Genomic DNA, 20438 nt, shown 5'->3' with positions numbered 1-20438 from the left:
AGAATGCTTCAGGTTTCAAAGCTCATCTGATTCCAAACCCCTGCCATGGGAAACCTTCCACTAGATAAGGTTGCTCAAAGCCCCGTCCAACCTGGCCTTGAACACTGCCAGGGATGGGGCAGCCACAGCTTCTCTGGGCAACCTGTGCCAGTGCCTCACCACCCTCACAGGTAAGAATTACTTCCTGCTATCTAATCTAAATCTACCCTCTTTCTGTTTAAAAGACTGTTGCCCCTTCGCCTGTCACTATAGACCCTTGTAAAAAGTCTTTATCTTATAAACGCCCTTAAATACTGAAAGGCCATAATAAGGTCTGCCCAGTGCTTTCTCCAGTCTGCACAAGCTCAAGCCTGTCAGCCTGTATTCATAGGAAAGAGGCTCCAGCCCTCCGATCATCTTCATGGGCCTCCTCTGGACTTGCTCGAGCACATCCAACATCCCTCTTGTGTTGGGGGCCACAGAGCTAGATACAGCACTGCAGGTGGGGTATCATGAGAGTGAAGTAGAGGGGCAGGATCACCTCCTTTGTCCTGCTGGTCATGCTCCTTTTGATGCAGCCCAGAACGCTGTTGGCTTTCTGGGCTGCAAGCGCACACTGCCAGGTCATGCCCAGCTTTTCATCCACCAACACTCCCAAGTCCTTCTCCTCAGGGCTGCTCTCAACCCCTTCATCCCCCAGCCTGTATTGATACTGGGGGTTGCCCTGACCCAGGTTGCAGGACCTTGCACTTGGCCTTGTTGAACCTCATGATTTCCAGTACAGGGGAGAGGACAGTGACTGCTGACTTTAAAAAAAAAACCAAACAAAACCACCCCAGATCTGTATTCAGCATCCGCAAGATGCTTTTGTATGAGCTGTCTCAGTTTCAGTTTAGACTTGGTGAAACTTTCATCGTTTGCTTACTAATGCATTTGGATCTTGACAGTCATTAAATGAAGTCTTGAGAAATTTTGTGAAAGCAAGAATTCAAACAGAGATGCAAGATTAAATTTTATTGAATGATGAAAAACTAATAGCATTACAGCTAGCTTCATCTCTGCTGGAATACTAGTTTTCCAATTTTCTGTAGCAGAAAGTGCAACAAATCAACTATTTATATTGTTAAACAAACTAGCAATTGTTTATTTCTCTTCAAAAACTGCATAGTTTAGCAGTTGTGCAACAAATATATAAATTTCTGCAAAACCCTGAAGAAAGATTTGATGTTTTGTGCTTTGAATCTGGTGGCAGAGGAGATCATCTGCACTGGTCAGATTCTGAGTGCTTTTTCCCTTTTTTCCCAGTCTGTAAGAAAAAATTAGAACAAATGGTTAGGTAATATACTAGACATGACACTTCCATCTGCAGTTATATTTTATATTAAAGTAGTATAAATTAACAAGAAAAAAAAACATCTGAAGTTGTATAATTTAACAAAGTATTCAAGTTATCATGGGATGCAGACTCATCTGGATGTGTAATATTGTTACATAAACTACAACAGTCCAGGTATTTACAGAATACACGTGTTAACATCTAAGGAGAAAAATATATTGATTTGTGTATTGGGGGTGGAGGGGAAGGCTGGCTTCTTGGTTTTTGTTTGTTGTTGTTTGTTTTTAATCCACAAATTTTGGTTACTGTTCTTTGAAAGGCATCCTTACGTTTCAAAGCATTATTCCGTAAAAAGTGTGCCTTATGTTGTCCAACACAATACCACAAAAAGTAACAATGTAAGAAAGGTTCTCCTGGTCAGCTTGCAAGATTATAGGAAAGAATACTAGAAGCAGCAATTCCTGCAAGGCAGATGAGTGTTCTCCTAAAACAAAACACGCACCCCTCAGTTAAAAAAATATAAACCCAACCAGCCAAACAGAAAACCCCAGGGCAATGAATTAAGCAAGAAACACAGCAAGATGTGAAAAAAATAAAATATATTGAACTGTGTGGGAGAGTGGAGGGCAGGAGAAACAGAACCACGTAACAGGTTATTTTTGCAGTCATTCCTAAGCATGTAACAAAGACCATTTTTTGTAAATTTTTTACTGTTATTCTTTAATCCTCTTCATTGCAATTAAACATCAAATAAATGTATCTTATTCAAACACTTCTATTTACACAGGCAAATACTTAATATTAGCAGAGGCATGGATGGGAGGGGAAAACAAACAGACTGTAGTTGTAAGTCAGTGATGTTAATGACTGAATTTGACAAGAGATTTACTTTAGTTTCAATTAGGGGTATGAGCACTCAGCTTGTCTGTAAGGGACTTAGCAAGCATATATATTGTCAACTGCTACAATAAAATTTTGAAAAGGAACTTGCTCACTTGTGGTAAAGTGACAAGGGGGAAAAGACAACAGAAAAAGACAAGAGATGACACACAGAACCCCATGTAATGCTAGCCGAAGAATTTGATGTAATCAGAAAAGATCTGTTGCTTCAGAAAGAGTAATTGCTACTTAATGAGACAGTTTTCACAAAATGGTAGTATTCCAACACAATATGTTGCAACTTGAAATAGCATAGCTTGCCAAAGACTAGGCAGCTACCTTGGAAGTTTCCATTGTATACAACAGGCTCTCCTTGGAACTTGTGCAGAAGGTCACAGTCAAACAAAAAACCCACCAAACCCAAACCCCCAAAACGTGTCAAGCCCTGCACAAGTACAAATCCTTATTTCCAAATACTGTCACCCTTAAAAAAACCTGTCAGAATGTTAAGCAGCATACTCTTTATGCAAAAGTTAACTGAAATTCACTAACATGAGTTGCATTAGCAGTAAGCAAGACAAAACAGCATACACCATCAGCAAGATGCTGATCTCATCACGTATGTTTCCACACAATTTGGTGCGAATCTCCTACAAAGATTTGTCTAGAGACAGAACTAAGATACAGAACCAAAGAATGTGGCAAAAAAGCCATTAAGTCTACAGTTAGTCCAGTTGCACAGTTAGACTTTGACAGTGCTATCAACTTGTTGCTTGAAGTGTATTTATTTACTAGCATACTTCAATATGTTTTGAAGTACAAAACAGGTGGTAGACTTCAACTTTCCAAAACTGTGCTTTAGACTTGTTGTTTGCTTTTTTTCCTACAATATGAACTGCATTTTTTGGTTTTTTTTTTAACTGGGAAAATTAGACGTAACAAGTCAGTTCAGAGCTTACTACCTCATGATAGCCTCAGCTATATCAAGAACAGGTAAACTTACGAACACAGAAACTACCTACCTGATATTTTGTTAATTCTGCCTGCAGTAGTTTCACTTTGGATCTTTCTTGCTCTAATGCTGCATGAAGTATAGTTACCTAAAAAGATAAAAAAATACTAGTTTCTAAAATATCCTTAATGTCTATTAGTTTATCAAGTCAATGCTGTTTTCCATTACTATTATGTTGTACAAACAGGTAATACAGAGTGATGACCACTATCATTGTGCATGAACTGAAAGTACAAGTAAAATATTCTTTAATGACTTCCACTTCCCAAGCAAAATTTACTGGTGCAATAATACAATAATACACCAGTACACCTTATTGCATAGTGATATAGAAAAGCTATAAAGTTTGAAATTCTTCTGACTTTTGGACTCTGCACTAGTTCATCCCATAAAACACTTAATGGATATAGTATTATGCAACACAAATAAGCTTATTACATCACCTTCAAAAACTACTGTATTATATGTAAGAATTTGGCTTAGAACTAATAGTTGCTGTGGACCAAAAATGAAGCATAAGAGTCTTGTATGCTCTCTCCTACAGTGAGTTGCCAATTGACATATCTTAAGTAATTTGTTGCTCCTTTGTGTTTGTAAACTTAAGACTAGAAATAAAAAAAATCCCCAACAAAACCAAACCAACCCATGACTGGGAAAGAAGCATCTTCTGAAGCACATTTCTGAGCTTCCTAGCTTGGGTTACCAGAGAATGGTATTCCTGAAGTGCTGTTCAAGGCAAAATCATTTTAGGCATGTTAGAGTCTGCTGTCTTTCCAGAAGCAGTTCTAAGTGAGTCATGCTGGAGATTTACGTAACACATGTCCTCTGACACACATAGTGCAGGGCCAGGGATGAAATGTAACATTTTTTGCTTCAAACAAGTTTTTGTTTCAGCTTTCTTCCTCCCCAGCTCTATTAACGGCTTAAATAATTAGCATCTTTGAAATACCCATGAAATTTTTACTTTAGAAATCTTTGCTTACCTGTACAGTCAATTCATTTTTTATAATTTGAGATTCATCAACCTGCAGGAGTATTTCTGCTTTGTCTTTCACTGCAGAGAGAGAAAGCTACAGCATGAGGATCTTTCCAGAATTACAGGTCTTCATGTGCAACAGCACTATGGCCTCACTTTATTTCACTATTTGGCTACCTCTAAATAATGCTGCCTTCACTAAAAGAATGGCAGATGTTGTAACACAAACCAAGCCATTTGCAACCAGTGCCATTAGTAGCAGCTTGAAAAGTTCTGGAGATTAACTCCCAACCTTGCACTACTTACTCCACAATTAACCCTGTAAGCAGCCTGAATTTTAGAGATACCTGCTGTGAATGAAAACTGAGTATTGACAATGGATCGAGATTTTGGCATCCCAAGTTTCACATATGAGCTCAATCATAGCTATGGAAACTTCTGTTTACTCAAATACAGAGATGTTTAATCTCTTTAGGTAGTGTGTGTGAAATATCTGTGGACAACTTAAAATTCTCAATATGAAGAAATTAAGTTTTTTCAAGGCTCCGTTCTGCCATGAAATACCTTCTCCTCAAAATACAAAATACTCAAGTCTTTAGAAAACCACAAAATTTCTCATTTTATAGTACGTTGCTATTCCATAAACAAAGAAAAAACCTTGAGAAAAATCAACACATGCACACAGGGGAACAGTATCTTTCCCTGCAAGATGAAAATATTTCACCTTGGCTGAGACACTGACCTGATGTGATATGGTTCCTAGTTAAAATCTGTAGAGTGAATCATCACATTATGAATATTTGAACTAGCCAAGACATAGTTTTTGTAAACATACTTTGAAGGAAAAACTTCAGCTCTTTTTTAGCTAATTTAAGTGAATTGAAAAATCTAATCTTGTAACAAAATTAATCTGGCCAGCATCATAGACTCAAACAACTTCATCAAGCAAGATTATGAATACTGAAGTATAACTATGCATAACAAGTATAGGATATTTATATATATACATGAGTGTCTACATATGTACACAAATATATCTTTCCTGAAACTTTGGCAACAAACTCTGAATAGTGTTATAACAGAGGCAAATTATCACAGTGACATAAATAACCCTGTGGTTTAGCTATCCCTATTAATTGTGTGGCTTGCGTGTAGAAGGGTGTTTCCAACAGCTGAAAGCACAGCTTGCATAGATATTAAGAACTGAACAGGTAAGATTTTTTTTGTTTTACTAGTGATAGCTAACTTGAATCATTGCACCTAAGCCGTAACTGGACAGCTTATATTTCAAAGAATCATCTCAACATTCAACTGATTATTTCATTATATAACAACAGAAATGCAGTAGTGTGTGGTCCACTGAACTCTGTAGTTCACTGGAGTAGCTGGAAATTAATAGCTTCTTAGTTCTTTATAGCTGTCACTGAGTCAAGTTCTTTTTAAAAATTGGCTTTGTAAATTCCTTCCGTGTTTTAAAAAGACATTTAACATTCCCTGATAAAACTCACTTACTTTCACCTTCTTGCATCATCTTCAGAAGCCGGGCATTTCTTCCTTTTACTTCTTTATACTTTGCCTGTATTAAAGAGATTGAATTATTACAGGTATACACTACAAAGTATTCTAAAAACTAAGCATGACTTACAGTCAGATTTAGAGTTTAAAATTACACCTTCTGCAGAGAATCTTATTAGAGAAACACAGAATCATAGAACCATTTAGGTTGGAGAAGACCTTTAAGATCATCTATGTCTTAATTAAGTCACAGCCAACGTAAGGAATACACAACAGGAGAAGTGGATATATAACTGAGAGCTGAGAAAAAAGGCAAGCACAAAGCTTAGAGCAAATTAAAATAATAAAGTTATGTCAATGCATTGATAGTGCAGGAACAACCATTCATGTCTGCCTCAAGTTTATAGGCCTGTTGCATTAAGGGCTTTCTCGTTTCTCCCCTGAAAAAATATAACAATTAAAATGCACTTTTCTAGATACCAAGGTAATATAAACAGTTTGCCACATTGCTTATCAAGTAGGACAAGATCCTAGTGCTCTACAGATTAGGTTTGGGGGTTTTTCTGTAGTTACTGTTCTTACATCACAGTTCCTTTCCTTTTCAATTCTTTACACTTTTCTGCTCAAGAACCTGTTTTTGGTGGCTTTTCCAATCTGACATCACTATATTTTCTAAACAAGTGAGTCATTACCTTAATTGGCCACCAGTGTCAGTTCTAGCCATGTACCTTAGCTGTAAAATTATTTTTCCTGTCACAAGTCTTCTCATACAGTTTGCTTAAAAAAAAAGTTTAATCTCATACATACTTTTTTCCTAATAAAGAAGCTACTATCTTCCACTTCAGAGTATCACACCAGTTCTTGAGGATAATTAGATTTAAGCCAGACCTTTCATGGCTACCTAAAACTGTATTCATGTCTCTGGAGAAGTTCATAAAATTAAACATCGTCCATCACCTCACCAGTATCCTTATGCACCGTGTTTATTCTGTCAAATGTGAACAAGTGCTGATAGTAGCAAATATGATTGGTTTTATGCTTTCAAATTTCACCTGGGGATTCCAACCTTAGTACATCGTCTGTAAACAGCTGTCATGTTTTTATTACAAGTACTTATTGGAAGCTTCAGAAAATTCCCAATCTGTCAGCCTGATCAGTCTATTTTAAACAATAAATAAAATTGGTTATAGAATATTTTGAAAATAATTCTATGATGCTTCACTGTATTTTGTTACAATGCCAGTTCCCTGTGGAAATTTTGCCCTTTTTTTTTCTAGATACTATCCAAACAATGCTAACATGGACTGCAAACAGGGAGGCAGACATTTTCCCTAGCTACTCCAATCTAGTGTAATTATACGTGTATTTATTAATGAACAAATTTTTATCTTCCTGCTATGTTTTAGCATACAGTGAATCAGATTTCCAGTTTCACTCGCATGTAATAGGAAAAGGTATAACAAAATACAGGACTCCATTCTTGTTGCACTGCAGCTTTAAAGAAATTCTCTTAAAGCTGACAAAATTTTCACTCATTTTTTTAAACAAATATTGGACTGAATCTAGAAAAAATCCCAATGATACGTAGTTCTTAAATGCAAGAAAAGCTAAGTAGAATAAATAGGTTGGGATAGACCCAAGAAGTCCAACTTCCTGCTCAAAGCAAAGCTAACTTCCAAGGCAGATCAGATTGCTCAAGATCTTGCCTAGTCTTAAATTACAACTTTATTTTTTTGACTATGAACACAGGAATCTTATAAAACATGCAGTGACTGATATGCTGGATATGAAGTTTATTTCTTGATAGTTTGTCTTGATTCTTATGATTATTTTTAGAAGCTTAACTTACTTATCAAGAAAGACCACTTCATTTGGTACTGAAGGAAATATCTGCATTGTAAATATGTAATCTGCAGCCAGTCTAAAGCACCTCTACAGATTAGTCACATTTTAATAAAGATTTTGTTTCAAATGAACAATAATTTTGAATTGTCTACTATTTGAAGGTATTATCAGCTACATACCTCCCACTGAGCTATTCTATTTTTCAGTTGCTCAATTTCTGCATCTTTCTTTTCAAGCTCGAGCTTTAGTCGCTCAGTTTTTCCATCTTTCAAAGCACTCTCCTATAAACAAGAAAACAGTATTTCTTAATAATCTAGTCATGTGAATTTGATTCTTGGGAAAGGCAACTTACTTGTTAGGGAATAGAATTTCTGATCAAAACTAAAAAGGTATTTGAATAGGTACCAAAAGGGTAAGAAACACAGTAATAAATATTGGCATGTTCTGTGGAGCAAATATTATTTCAATCACAAGTGTTTCATGTTAAAAAGAAATCAAGTAATTTAAATACCTCTTCATATAGATAAAAATATTACAGTGTTGTGTGTTTAATTCTTTAAGATTATCATGCTTTTGATGTGTGCTTTCTACTCAGGTGTTCCCTTCTGATCATTGAATAAGCTTCATTAGGCAAACTTCTTCACTTCACAATGTTTTACATGCCTGGTTGTCTTCATGAGATGTGCAGTTATCTGTTTCACTGTAATCATTGAGATGGACTCTCCTTTTCTCTTTTTGAAGTATTCTGTGAACATCATCTTCCAGCCTGTTGAAAAACTTTCCATCGTGCAACGAAGACTGAGAAGCGTTCACTTCCTGTCAAAAGTAAGTACAATAACATACCTTCCTTTACATAAAAGTTAATACTGAGCTAGAAATCAGCATGTTTAAAAAATAGCATAAGTCATGGAAAAGCATTATATCTAGATAACTATATAAGTTGTGTATTTCGAAGAATACTGTGACTTCCATTGAAAGAGTATGATACCAATTGAAAAGCCTAGAAATTAATTAAGTTAACATTTAGCTGATGATGAGATTACACAAAAGCATGAAGTTGGAATTTAGTTATTTATTTTTTATTTCATTGTTAAAAAACTCTTTCCTCTAAGAATTTTAGTATTTGTGGACTGCACCACAACATTTGTGGACCACCACAACATCACAGTTCTTTCTTACCTTCTGCTTCTCTTTTTTACTACAATTTGTAATTTTTAACATGCTTTTAAATCTGCAAGTTGCATCAAAGACGATGTGAAAACTGAAGAAGCATGGAGTAGTTCTAAGAAGGCCAATAATAAGTTCTCAAGATGCAAGAACTGGGGATATACATTCCTATTGAATCTGTATCTAAAGATTTTCCAAACTGATATCAGTCAGTTCTAGAATGTGTAGTTGATTGTCACTACGGAAAGCACCAAAACAATTACTTTCTAAACCTAAGAACTGTAGTTGTGGTTTGTTTGTTTGTTTGTTTTGGGTTGGGGTTTTTTTGTTTCTTTTGTTTATTTTTAATTAAAACTAATCTGAATAAGACTTACCTCGTGTTTTTTAGCAGGGTTATCTGAAAAGAACAGAAAAAAAAATGACATCAGTAAATTACTCAAATCTTTTACAGATGGCTACTGAAACAAGACATTTTGAAAAGTGGGGGAAAACACCACTTATTTGAGTACTTCAAAATTAACTCCTCTCTCAAAAGTCACAATTACAAGTCATTACTAAAGTACTTGAGGCCAAGATTATAAACTATGTATTATACCAATCCTGTATTTGCATCTTCTCAGAGAACTTTCAGACTATTTAATCAAAGGCAGCATCCCATATTTGTTTCCTTCAGTTAAAATGGAAGGCAATGTCTTTGGTACAGACACTCAAGGAATTTGTTGATTTGTTTCTTTTTATGTCTATTTAGACTTTTACAGCACATTATCTCACTGTATACCTGAATGCCTTCCATGCCTTTCAGATTGCTGTGCTTTCAGTACTTTTCCTCTGTTCAGATTATTTGGAAATTATGTGCTTAACTATTGTAGGTCTGGATAAAAACATCCTTAAAATAAAAACCTCAGAAAACAAATTACTTTGTTCTTTTTCTAGTATCTACCTTCATTTCTTCACTAAAGCTCAGAATCTCTGCTCTACAGACACAGAGGAAGGAATTTCAAACATATAAATCATGCACATAATGAGTGTAAGTTATTTCAGTATTTACTCATCTTAATAATAGCCAGTATCGCAAAGAAAGGTAAAAAATGTCTTGCTGTTACCCAGCAAATGGACAAACTCAGTTGCCAGAGGAATGCAAGCTTAGTAAAACAAAGAGAAAAACCCATGTAGATTTTTAAAAGTCAAATTAAGGGTGTTTGAGTCCATCCCAGGGGTACTACATGAAATTATGTTTTCCTTAAGCTCTTATTTTCATTATTATATAATGAACACTTAGCTTTTAGACTCTGTAGGACACACTGACTGCAAGTCACTTAGTGTTTATTTAACCACAGTGTTAATGGAGAGAGACAGAAAGGCATTTTCCTGTTAGCACACACACTGAAAATTCCAAGTAGAACAGCTCATATGGTATGATAAGGCATACCTATATTACTGTCTGACTGAAAGTCTTTCAGAGACACAGTGAGAGGTTTGTCTTTTCCTTGCTGGTTCTTTTTCTCTTTCTTATTCACAGACTTTGACTGAGGTGAAGTACTTTCAACGTTTTCATACACCTAGAAGAATAAAGTCCCACTGGTATAATTTTCTTCAATACCCAAAAATTTTTTCTGATTCTTTATAAAGGAAAAAAAAATACTGATAATGTACTAAAGGAGATTTTAGCCTGAACAGTAATTTGCAGGCTTCAGATGCATTTAAAGAATGCAAAACGTATCAGCAGTAAAGCATAGATTCTATTCTCTGAAGTAGAGCATTGCTCTTCACTAAACAGCAGATGAACTACCAGCCTAATACTTGAACCACCTACACCAAATTTTATCCAGACACTTAAAAACTGAAAATATCTGGTAGTCAAATGTAGGAAGGCTGTGTGCTACACAAGGCAGGGTAGTACTTTCTTAAACGCACCCACACAAAACTCCAGCAACAGTGGTTTATTGTACCTTCTTTTATTCTCAAAATATGTTTTCTCATTCAGTAGAAGTCAGAGAGCCATTAGTGTGCAGCAATGCTCTACCAATTGACTTTACTGCTATTGAAATCAGACAGCCTGGTACATGACAGCCATTTGAACCAGAGTTCCCCATCCCCACACATCCACATTAACATTCTTAGCAAATTACCAATCTCCCAGTTATTAAAAATAATCTTAAATACTAATTAAATATTTTCATTAAAAATAATCTTAAATGTTAAATAATCTTAAGAAAAAAGATATATAGGAGCAAATACGGAAATTAAGTGCTTTTCTTTCCATAGAAACAAGACTTGTTCAATGTACTCATGTACTGTATATTTTTAATATATGCATCTTCAATTATTGAGAGGTAATTCTCAAAAATCTACAAACAATGCTATGCTACTACTCCTGAAGATTGTCCTCACTTTAAAAATTAACTTTTAGTATGTAAGCTAAAAATTTATCCTTAGTTTTCAAAAACTGTGGTACTCTCCCCTCGAAAAAGAAATACTGCACAGCAATATTTGCAGAGATAAGCAATTTTTTCTTTATGATGCGTAATTATTTTTAAATTCAGATATTTTAATAACATTTCATTGGCTTCTGATTTATTTCAAATGAGCAACTTCCTGATAGAAAGAAATATTTCATCTAACCATACTTCAGTACAATTCTTCAGTGTTCCATAGGAACCACTGAGAAAACAGCATCCTGATCAGCAAAGAAAATGTGTAATGCTTATTAGGACTAAAGTATTTACACTCAAAACAGAGACAAGATGTTAACAAAAATGCAAATGATTCAACCATAAATAATACTTTAAGGCCTGAGAAGTCTGTGCTTTGCTTCTCCTACTCTTCAAGTGTGCTGGCTCTTTTCTAAGGAAGGTCAAGATCCCTTATGTACTTGTAAAAAATTCCAGCGCATTCATGTGACAGAAAATTGAAAAGCAGAACTAGTTTTCCACCTTTACAGACTAATTAAGAACAAACCAAACCACCAAATACTATTATATATGGTTTCTTTTAAATCCAGTATTTCTCTGAACTCTTAAGCATCTGAACAGTGTTAGTAAACAATTTAGACGAAGAAAATGGTACCTTTAGGTTTTTTGCCCCCCTTCCCCCACCCTTTTTTTTTCAATTTAAACCTCATACCAGTATAATTTTTACATTAGGATGAATCCCACAAATACCTTTTTGTGTTCTTCGTATTCCAGTTTGCTTAGCAGCAATGCTTTTTCAAGATCAGCTTCAAACATGTCAGTTGTCAGCTGAAGAAACAAAATTAACATATTTCATCTAATTAGGTTGTTTAAAAAAAAAAAAAAAAAGCAGACAAAACCACTAAGACCACGCTAAAATTTCAGTTTCAATACACATACCACTACAATTGCCAAAAAGCAAAGTCTCACTGATGCAACATACGGTATTATTAATTGGTAATATATCTTTTTGTACCATAAGTAATAAAATATCTTGCTTCAGGAAACTTTGTGATGGATGGAAGCATACAGTAAGTTGTGCACATCTTTATGTAATGGTTCCCCATCCTGATGATTTATTTACACAGGATTTCTTCAATATAGTTTTTTAGTTTGAAACATGAAAACCAGAAGATGACAAAGGATGAAAATGCCATTGTAGCCTACTACGAAGTCTAAGCACTCATCCATTACAGTGAAAAAATTAGGTTAAACATGCCTTTTTCTGGGGGACAGGGAGGGAGATGCAAAGAAAATTTGAAGCTTTCTTGGTGTGAGCTGTTAAGTACTAGGAACAACACAACAGGAATTAAGGACATCTTTTTTCTTGTGTTACAGGAAATCACAGAAAAGTCCTGCTCCTGAGAAGACCAATTCCAGCAACAGTTCAGTGGAGCCAAAATTAATAATGTAAAGGTATAAACAGCTAATAACCTATGTTATTGTTTAAGGCAAAGTTTTAACCAAGATTAACTTGTTGAATGCAAAACTCTGGTTCCTTTGAGGTCTGGTCTCTTAAGGAATCACTACAATCCACTGTGTGATATGAAGAAGAATAAGGCTTCCATTTGCCAGCACAGTTATCCCTTTTTCTTGCCCTTAAAGTAATTAGTAAAAATAATTACTTTAACCATCATTTTCTTGCTCTTTGCATGTCAAGTTGAGGTCCTTTCATCCATTCCAACATAAACTACAATAGCTATTATTATAGCTATTATTATTATTCAGTGGTCTTAATGTACTTTGCTCAATCTGGGCTGCACGACATACGCTACCTTTTTTGTCTATAGGAATCATGTTCTGAAAAAAACTCTAAAAGTTCTCATATGCTTTATATATGCTTGTAAGTGATTTTTTTTTTGTATGGTGTAAAACCACACACATTCTTCCTAAGTGTTCAACAATTCATAAGATCAGTCTCACTTAAGAGAAAACCTGAGTACTTTCTACCACAATAAACCAGCCCTTTTTGAGTGGTTATTTGAAACACAGTAGAATAGTGCTCTCAGCATAAATTGCTATGTTTTACATAGACTTTGGGGTGCTATCATCCCTAGCTTTGCATCTGGCTTGTGGTTTAAGCTTACCATTGACTGATTGCACAAGGCCTCACTGGCAAGGTTCTCCTAAGCAGGGGAGGAGTGGGAGAGCCAAGGACGCACCACAGCAGCCAGGCTGCAGGCACCTCAGAACCCTAAAGGGCTGCATGCACAAGCAGCAAGGCAGGAGCAGCAGCTGGCAGTGATGACCTTCACCAGAGCAGTGCCCGGACACCTGTGCCGCCTGCAGCGAGGGGACCGGACAACAAAGAGGAGGTTTTTGCAGTGGCCAGGGTGGACTTTTTCCTTAAGTGTTTGTTTTCTTTCAGTATCAGAATCAGTATTTAGAGGTTTGATAACTGACAGTAAGTTAAACTGACTGGAATTCCTCAAAAACCAATAAACTACTTTTGCCCACAACTGTTGAATCCAACCTGACAATGAGAGTTATCTACCAAAAATTAGGCCTTGTAGTCTACTACACTGGAAACTCAACAGGAACATGATGAAAAAAGGAGAGGCTGGGGATTAAAAAAAATTGACTATCAAAAAGAGAACCACCAATAAGATAAACTCACAAGAAAGATGAGAGAAGGAATTTTACCTCTGAAAGTGCTAATTTTGCATGTAAGCTCCTACATAATTAAAGAATTAGTACTATCACAATGTTGTTTTAACTATTAAGCAATTGCACAAAAACTGCATTATGTGATCTCCAGTGCAGCAGTAACCCTATCATAATTTGCTTACCTAGCAGTCATTCACTTCTGGGCAAGGCTGACTGTTTGAAGCTGGCCATACAAAGGTCAGTACTACACAACAGTGGAGTTTAGAGCATTAGGCCTGAATATTCACAAAGCCTCCTAGTTTCCCAGGAATATTTAGTCCTGCTTCTGTGCATGGCCTGACTAGGAATAGATAGCTATAGGCTCACAACCACTTAAACCCATCAAAAAATCTAGAAATCACAGGTTCCCTTTGCTTAGGTACTGGTCTAATAGTTCTAAGAAATTGAGATCTATGCACAAATCCCTTACAGTGACTCTCTTAAAAGCTTTTCTGAAGAAAGACCATGCTATATACATAATAGCTCTACAGCTAAAGACAAATATTGACAATCCTTTAAAAGGAAAGTGCAAGGCAGTATGGTAATTTTGATCGTAAATATGAAAAAAGGAACTCTTCTTTAACTGGGAGGTGCTCTTTGTGGAGCTGACCTCTGTGGAAACAAGGAGACCCTGCTTCTAACCCCTTGCTGAATATCACTATCCCCTGCAGTATACCATTTAAAAGTTACCTCGTAATTATCAACATTGTATTACTGGACAAGGGACACTAAGGAACTGTGAGGCCAGGATTTCATGCCTTCTGAACTTGAAGAATTCAGTCTCATGTCTCTCTTTTCAGATAAGCATGTGCCAGTTGCAGCTTGAACCTACCTGCCACTCAGTTTCTCCAGCTCGGAGAAGAGATGCTTTTATTAAGTCACAGATGTCTTTAGAATGGTACCTATCATATGCTAGAATTATGGTAATTGCTCTAAAGTTATTTTTAAAATAAAAGAACCTTATGGTAACTTGACAGCCTATAAATCTGTAAGATTGCAATTAGTAAGAATAGATGTTTATAACTGAGTTGTAACTCAGATTGCAATTAGTTATAATAGACATTTATAACTTTGCCTGACCATTTCACCACCTTCATTCATTCCTCATTAATGCTTCATACCACATAAAAAAAAGCCCTGCAACTACTGCACTAAGCAAACCCATACCTTAAAAAGTAGTTCTGAAGTTAATCAGCTCTGGAAATTCTCAATGACCTTATTAGGTCATTGCTCCACTGTCTAAGGAGACACCTATACCAAAGCATTAGCAACACTCACAAAATAAAAAACCAAAAAGCAAACCAAAAGACAAAAAAACCCCAAAAAACAAACCAACAAACCAAGCCAAACCAATGACAATATCTAAATGTTAGTCTTTCATCAATTTAGCTTTCTGTATCATGTGTTAATTAGAACAAGAAGTAGTTCAATACCATCTTTTTTGTGAGACAAGTTTAAAGTTCCTCTGTAAAAGAAAATAACATCCTAGTACATGCCAGGACAGAAGTTCAACTGCTTCATGGAACACTTAACTCCAGTTGGTGACACTTACTAGCAACTTGCCTTCAAAAAGTTTGTGCAAAGTTGCATACTCCGAAGGGAATCTTCAAGCATAACGGAAGAGTCCAAACTATTATCCACAGTAAATAAGTGCAGAGCAGACAGTAATTTAGAAGGAATTTAGAAAAAAGTGTACCACAACATTTCCTTAAGCACTATCTGAAAAAATGCACTAGAACAAATTCTTTCTTTGTCCATGTATGCTATTTTGGCCTGAAATAGTTGAGTACTGCAAACAGTTCACAACATTCTCATAATTTAAAAGAAAATCACTGTATGCCCTTCAGTATCAAAAAGGAGTATTATAATGCTGAATTCAAGTCAAGAACCAAAAAGCCTAGTTTTAAGAGTATGTACTCTTCCTAACTGACGTCACAAGCGCAAATTATTGTAATTGTTCAAGGTAAGGACTTGATTACTGTTTCCGATTAAGTGCATTTCACAGTGTAATTTGTTTGTGGTAGTTTGGGAAAATAAAACACAGTAAAAGCATTTTATTTGCCTTCATACAGACACAGTCAGCCTTTGCTTTCTCGCTATTGTATTCTTCAAGTACTAATGAACCCTACCTACAGTATTAATTGCAATGAAGATGTTCTAACATAAAAAAACAGAGGTTCTTGCACTGATAGAAGTACTTGAATAGCATGCTGAAGGACAGTCAGCACTCAGTTCTTTGTTACCTAGAAAGGAGCTAGTTATTTCATGCCTAGCAAAACTTACCAAGCCTATTTTACTATGGATCTGTAATGTATATCCATATATTGCTCCACCAAAACTTCCTCAGTTTTCCTCCCACCACAGCATTTCACCATCCTTCCATGGTAGTATGTCTACCTGTTGTCCAAATTATGTAAATTCCTTTTACCATACACCAGTATTCACAGTCCAGCTATGAGGTATGCAAACAGCAGCCTGTGCTGGCTCTAAACTGTATCTGACAGAAGATGTGGCCTGAATTTCCACTGAAATCTTTCCTTCTATGTGGCAATATCTTGTTGCTTCCTCTCCAGCCATCTCTCTTTCTCCATGAGACTTATCTTCATGGAGTAACGTATTTCAGGAAAGCCAAAGACAGCTAAACACAGCAAGGTGTACCTGCTCATCTCTTTGTCTCCATTCCTGCCAGTTTTCTTCCCGAGTGCTCTTCTGCACTGCAGTGTTCAGTTTTTGTTCATGCTGAGATAAACAGCCTCCATGTGAGGATTTCTGAGGAATCTTTTTAAAAGCAAGGTTTCTGAGCTGAAAACCAGTTATTTTTAACATTAGTACACAGAAACAGTCTTAATGGACCAACAAAGGCATTCAGACATTAATGTGTGTGCTTTACCTTAGTGAATGTATCCCAAACCTGTAATTTGGGATACATTTTTGTTTAATCATTTAAGGTACACACCGTAATGTCAAATCATGGAAAAATGTGGATCAGAAGCACCACAGACGTAACACAAACCAATGAAAAAGTAAATATATTTTGCTATCTGAAAATACTTTCAACAAATCTGAAGAGAAAACTGTCTGACAGATTTCATACTGGATCAGGAACCATGGTGTGCTCACACTTGACTGAAGTTAAATATAATGCCAAGGAAAAGGCAGTATACATAAATCTGTCAGCAGCAAACAGAGGACCCAGAGGTTCAGGTAGAAAGAGAACAATACAGTCAGTCCTTAGTTCGTCAGATTTTAAGAACCTGCAAATAAGCATTATTTTTAACTGCTGCACCATATGGATGTAACAGTGCCATCTCAAAGATACCTTACAAAATTATAAAATGTCAGTGTGAAAAAATAACCTGTAAATTTGGCAGTTGAAGGACATTGACTGCTCCAGCCTAAACATTAACTGACACTCTGGTGCTTACTTGGAGTGAAAATAAAAGCAGCAATACTATATGCTATCAGTTTAGAGACAGGATTTCCTTAACATAAAGGCTCCTGGAAGGGAGAAAGAAGCTATTATCAGATGACTGATGAAACAAAGAGAAATAAAGTACAACACTAGCATTCTCCTTAATGTGTGTTTATCAAGTGTCATGACTCCTTCTTAAAATGGCAGATCACCTTAACTTAAAGTTACTCAAAATCAGGCAATAATGCAGATATCTCAGAATTGTTTTCCTTCCCCTCAAAACAGTCCCTTGCCATACTGCCTCTTGTGCATCACTACTGTCTCTTTTGCTGCCTGCACCAGCACTATAACCCCTGCTTTCTTCTTCAGATGGAAGTGCTGGCAAAAACACTGGTGCAGACCATTCTGATTTACAATTTCAGTGGAGTATAGCTACAGACAGTACATGCTAAGGTGAAATAAAAACTCGGCCCTTGCCTCTCAGCCATCACGAGAGTAAGTATTATTTCTGTACAATGTGTATCTGTAGATACATGCAATGCATATGCATACACACAGTTATTCTGACAGGGTTAAGAAGTTTTGGTCATATTAAGGCAGGCATAAAGAAACATTAGGGTACGCTTATCAAAAACTTAATCTTCAATGTAAAAATAACATCAAAGCTGGAAACAAAAACACTTCACTTAGCACTACTGCAACTATGAAAATTTTAAAGATTTTAAGCTTAACAGATACTAAAAAGAAAAAAGATAGATTTGGGGGTTTTGGTTGTTTTACCTACTGAATATGGTAATTGCTAAAAAAACCTGAGCAATTTAACTCATTAGAATTTTTCACCTTGTATACTAGGAAGCATACTAGTTATAAATTCTTAATGAAGCAAAGAAAAAAATGCTGTCCCTTTGACTCAGTAGCATTTGTTCCATTAAAAAAAAAAAAAAAAAAAAGGGAACAAAAACCTACACAAACCCATGACTTGTTGGGAGACAGCAAAAGTTATGTCTCAGATAACAGCCTCACCCACTACTGAAAATATAATCCCTTTACCTCATTGGCCTCACTCTGCTGCTGTTCTTTCTTTTTTCTTCTTTTATTTCTTTTTTTCTCATTTGCAGATTGTCTTCCCCCTGAAGCCTGAGATTTACTGGCACCTCGGCCACCTTTTCCTTTTCCAGGCTCTGAATCAGTATCACTTAGGACTTGTAGTAAAGCAAAACGAGATGCAGTGGTAGGAACTGAACTGATTACAGTAGATGCCATTGCCACATCTGAAATCCTATTAAGCTGGCTTCTTCTTAGCTACTAGGTTTCCTAGGAAAGTAGCACAGAAATAAGAATGAAAACAGTGTTTGACCAAACAATCGGTAATTCATATCTGATAGCTGCAGGATTAGTTTAAAAAAAAAAAAAACCAAACCAAAACAAAACCCAAACAAAACCACAAACCCACACCCAAACTCTGTATTATTTCTTTATATTTTTGCTAAACTGTATTATCTTAAGAATTCAAAAAATAACTACAAAATAATAACCTATAAAACAACAGTTATTTATAGCTAATATATTTGTGCCTGAGAGATAATGTTTGATAGAAAAAAGTAGTATAAGGCCCTGAAAGAAGCTGGCCTTCATGACCTGGAGAGGAAAAAAGGGGGGGGGGGGGAAACAACAACAAAACAAAACCACACAAGAAAACAAATCAACCAACCCCAAACAAACAAAAAAAACAAAAACCCTCCAAAACAAATCACCAAACCAACCAGAAGTAGTGTCATGCTCCAAAACTATTTCAGATGCCATCTCTGGAGCCTGACAAACATAAGATTTGAGAAGGAAGGCAAGTAGATATGCATATGCAGGCTCCAGTTTTTGGTAAGCAGCCTTATCTTTTATTCCACAGGTAGTATCACTTTGTTCCCAAGCCACAGGGGATTCAACAAGCAATTTTCTCCACAGGAAGGTAAGCCCAGCATTGTGGCTGATGCTGTTCTCAAACAGCTGTTCTTACTGCACAATACAGAGAATCTGTTGTGGGAAGTGGGAAACACACACCTTATGTTGCCCCCTGTAGGTATAGCCAATCTGTAGATCCCCATGACACCATTCCAAAGTGCAAATCATTTATCTAGTGTAAAAGTTTGGGGGGGGGGGGGGGAGGGGAGGGGAAGGAGGAAAGGGTGGCTTAAGAATATTTGGCTAATAGCAGTTTTTCCAAGCAAAGTTTAATAAATCAGAAGATTGAAAGTGATGTTATTTCATCAATGATTCTAAATTTCACAGACAGCATCTAGCTATGTTGGCATACTACGATAGACAGATGTAGTGAAATAATACATACTTTTTGAAAGTACCATTTGAAAGGAATCCTTACAGTTTTGCAACTGTGAACATAAGTTGAATTTCTGCTTAGATGGTCTACAAATGTGTTGCTTGTTAACTGCTATTACAGAACAACACAATCTACAGAAACTTCACTAAATTGTTTTTATGACTTTCTCAAGGACAAACCTGTATAGGTCCAAGAGGAGTATTTATTACATTTTCTTTCTCTAAGGTGAAAGTGAATGAGCAAGTAAGCTAATACTGTCCTTATTCAAGTCAACTGAAGACAAAGGTTACAGTGAACAGCTTTCTTCTCATACAAAGGTACCCTACTTCATTTCTCTCAAAAATATGAAAATAAAGCTGATTGTATGAAGCTTGTTGCATCTTAAGAATAAAACAAAGTTCACATCAGATTTCGAATCTACCCGATGCCAATATTAAGATGACAACCAAAGATCTAAAAAACCCCCACATCAGTCACATCTAAAACACCACAAGTAATTAGTACTTGTTACTCTTTAAGTGATTAAATAACAGCATAAGCTTAGATTTTCCTGGGTGTGTATGTTTTTAATTGCATTTTACTACTCAATAACTACAATTATCCTGCTTAGGAGCTAAGATCACTTGCAGCAGAGAGATACTGTGTTCTTACTACTTGAATATATGCTAAGCTGAAACCTGAAACTCAAAGACTAAAGATACATCTTCACAGGAAAATGGCACCAAAAGGTAAGTACCCAGTCACGCTACAACATGATTTTACAATACTGGATGATGTTCTTGGCACTACACCAGACTACAAAAGTCGTAACACTGGAAGTTTGTAAAACCTGCTTTTTCTCAAAAAAACCCAAACAAACAAACAAACAAAAAAAACAACCACAAAAACC

General features: G+C 36.0%; 1 protein-coding gene across 2 annotated transcripts; it reads right to left on the bottom strand.

The window, feature by feature from the left end:
• Nucleotides 1-1237: 1237 nt before the first annotated feature.
• GKAP1 (G kinase anchoring protein 1) lies at nucleotides 1238-18512 on the bottom strand. 2 transcript variants are annotated; one of them, XM_010024047.1, is made up of 11 exons: nucleotides 18268-18512; nucleotides 16464-16607; nucleotides 11871-11948; nucleotides 10148-10268; nucleotides 9084-9106; nucleotides 8206-8358; nucleotides 7722-7823; nucleotides 5695-5758; nucleotides 4190-4260; nucleotides 3217-3294; nucleotides 1238-1285 (listed from the first exon to the last, which is right to left on the bottom strand). In XM_010024047.1, exons 1-11 carry the CDS (start codon nucleotides 18478-18480, stop codon nucleotides 1238-1240), a joined length of 1095 nt encoding a protein of 364 aa, XP_010022349.1. In that variant the 5' UTR covers nucleotides 18481-18512. The 2 variants fall into 2 exon arrangements, with proteins under 2 accessions (XP_010022349.1, XP_010022350.1); XM_010024048.1 differs by lacking the exon at nucleotides 8206-8358.
• Between the last annotated feature and the right edge of the window lie 1926 nt (nucleotides 18513-20438).

This window comes from Nestor notabilis, unplaced genomic scaffold (assembly GCF_000696875.1).
Source record: "Nestor notabilis isolate BGI_N333 unplaced genomic scaffold, ASM69687v1 scaffold12611, whole genome shotgun sequence".
In the NCBI taxonomy this organism is placed as follows: Eukaryota; Metazoa; Chordata; class Aves; order Psittaciformes; family Psittacidae; genus Nestor; species Nestor notabilis.
The sequence above is the reverse complement of the archived record's forward strand: the minus strand, read 5'-3'. Positions and strand labels throughout refer to the sequence as shown.

Excerpts from the sequence above, each read along its gene's own strand:
- GKAP1 (XM_010024047.1), bottom strand. The coding sequence starts at position 18,480 with ATGGCATCTACTGTAATCAGTTCAGTTCCTACCACTGCATCTCGTTTT. Across the intron at positions 16,608-18,267 it reads AGCAGAGTGAGGCCAATGAG|CTCAGAAACCTTGCTTTTAA; the intron begins GTAAAGGGATTA and ends ACTGGTTTTCAG. Across the intron at positions 4,261-5,694 it reads GATGATGCAAGAAGGTGAAA|TGAAAGACAAAGCAGAAATA; the intron begins GTAAGTGAGTTT and ends CTCTCTCTGCAG.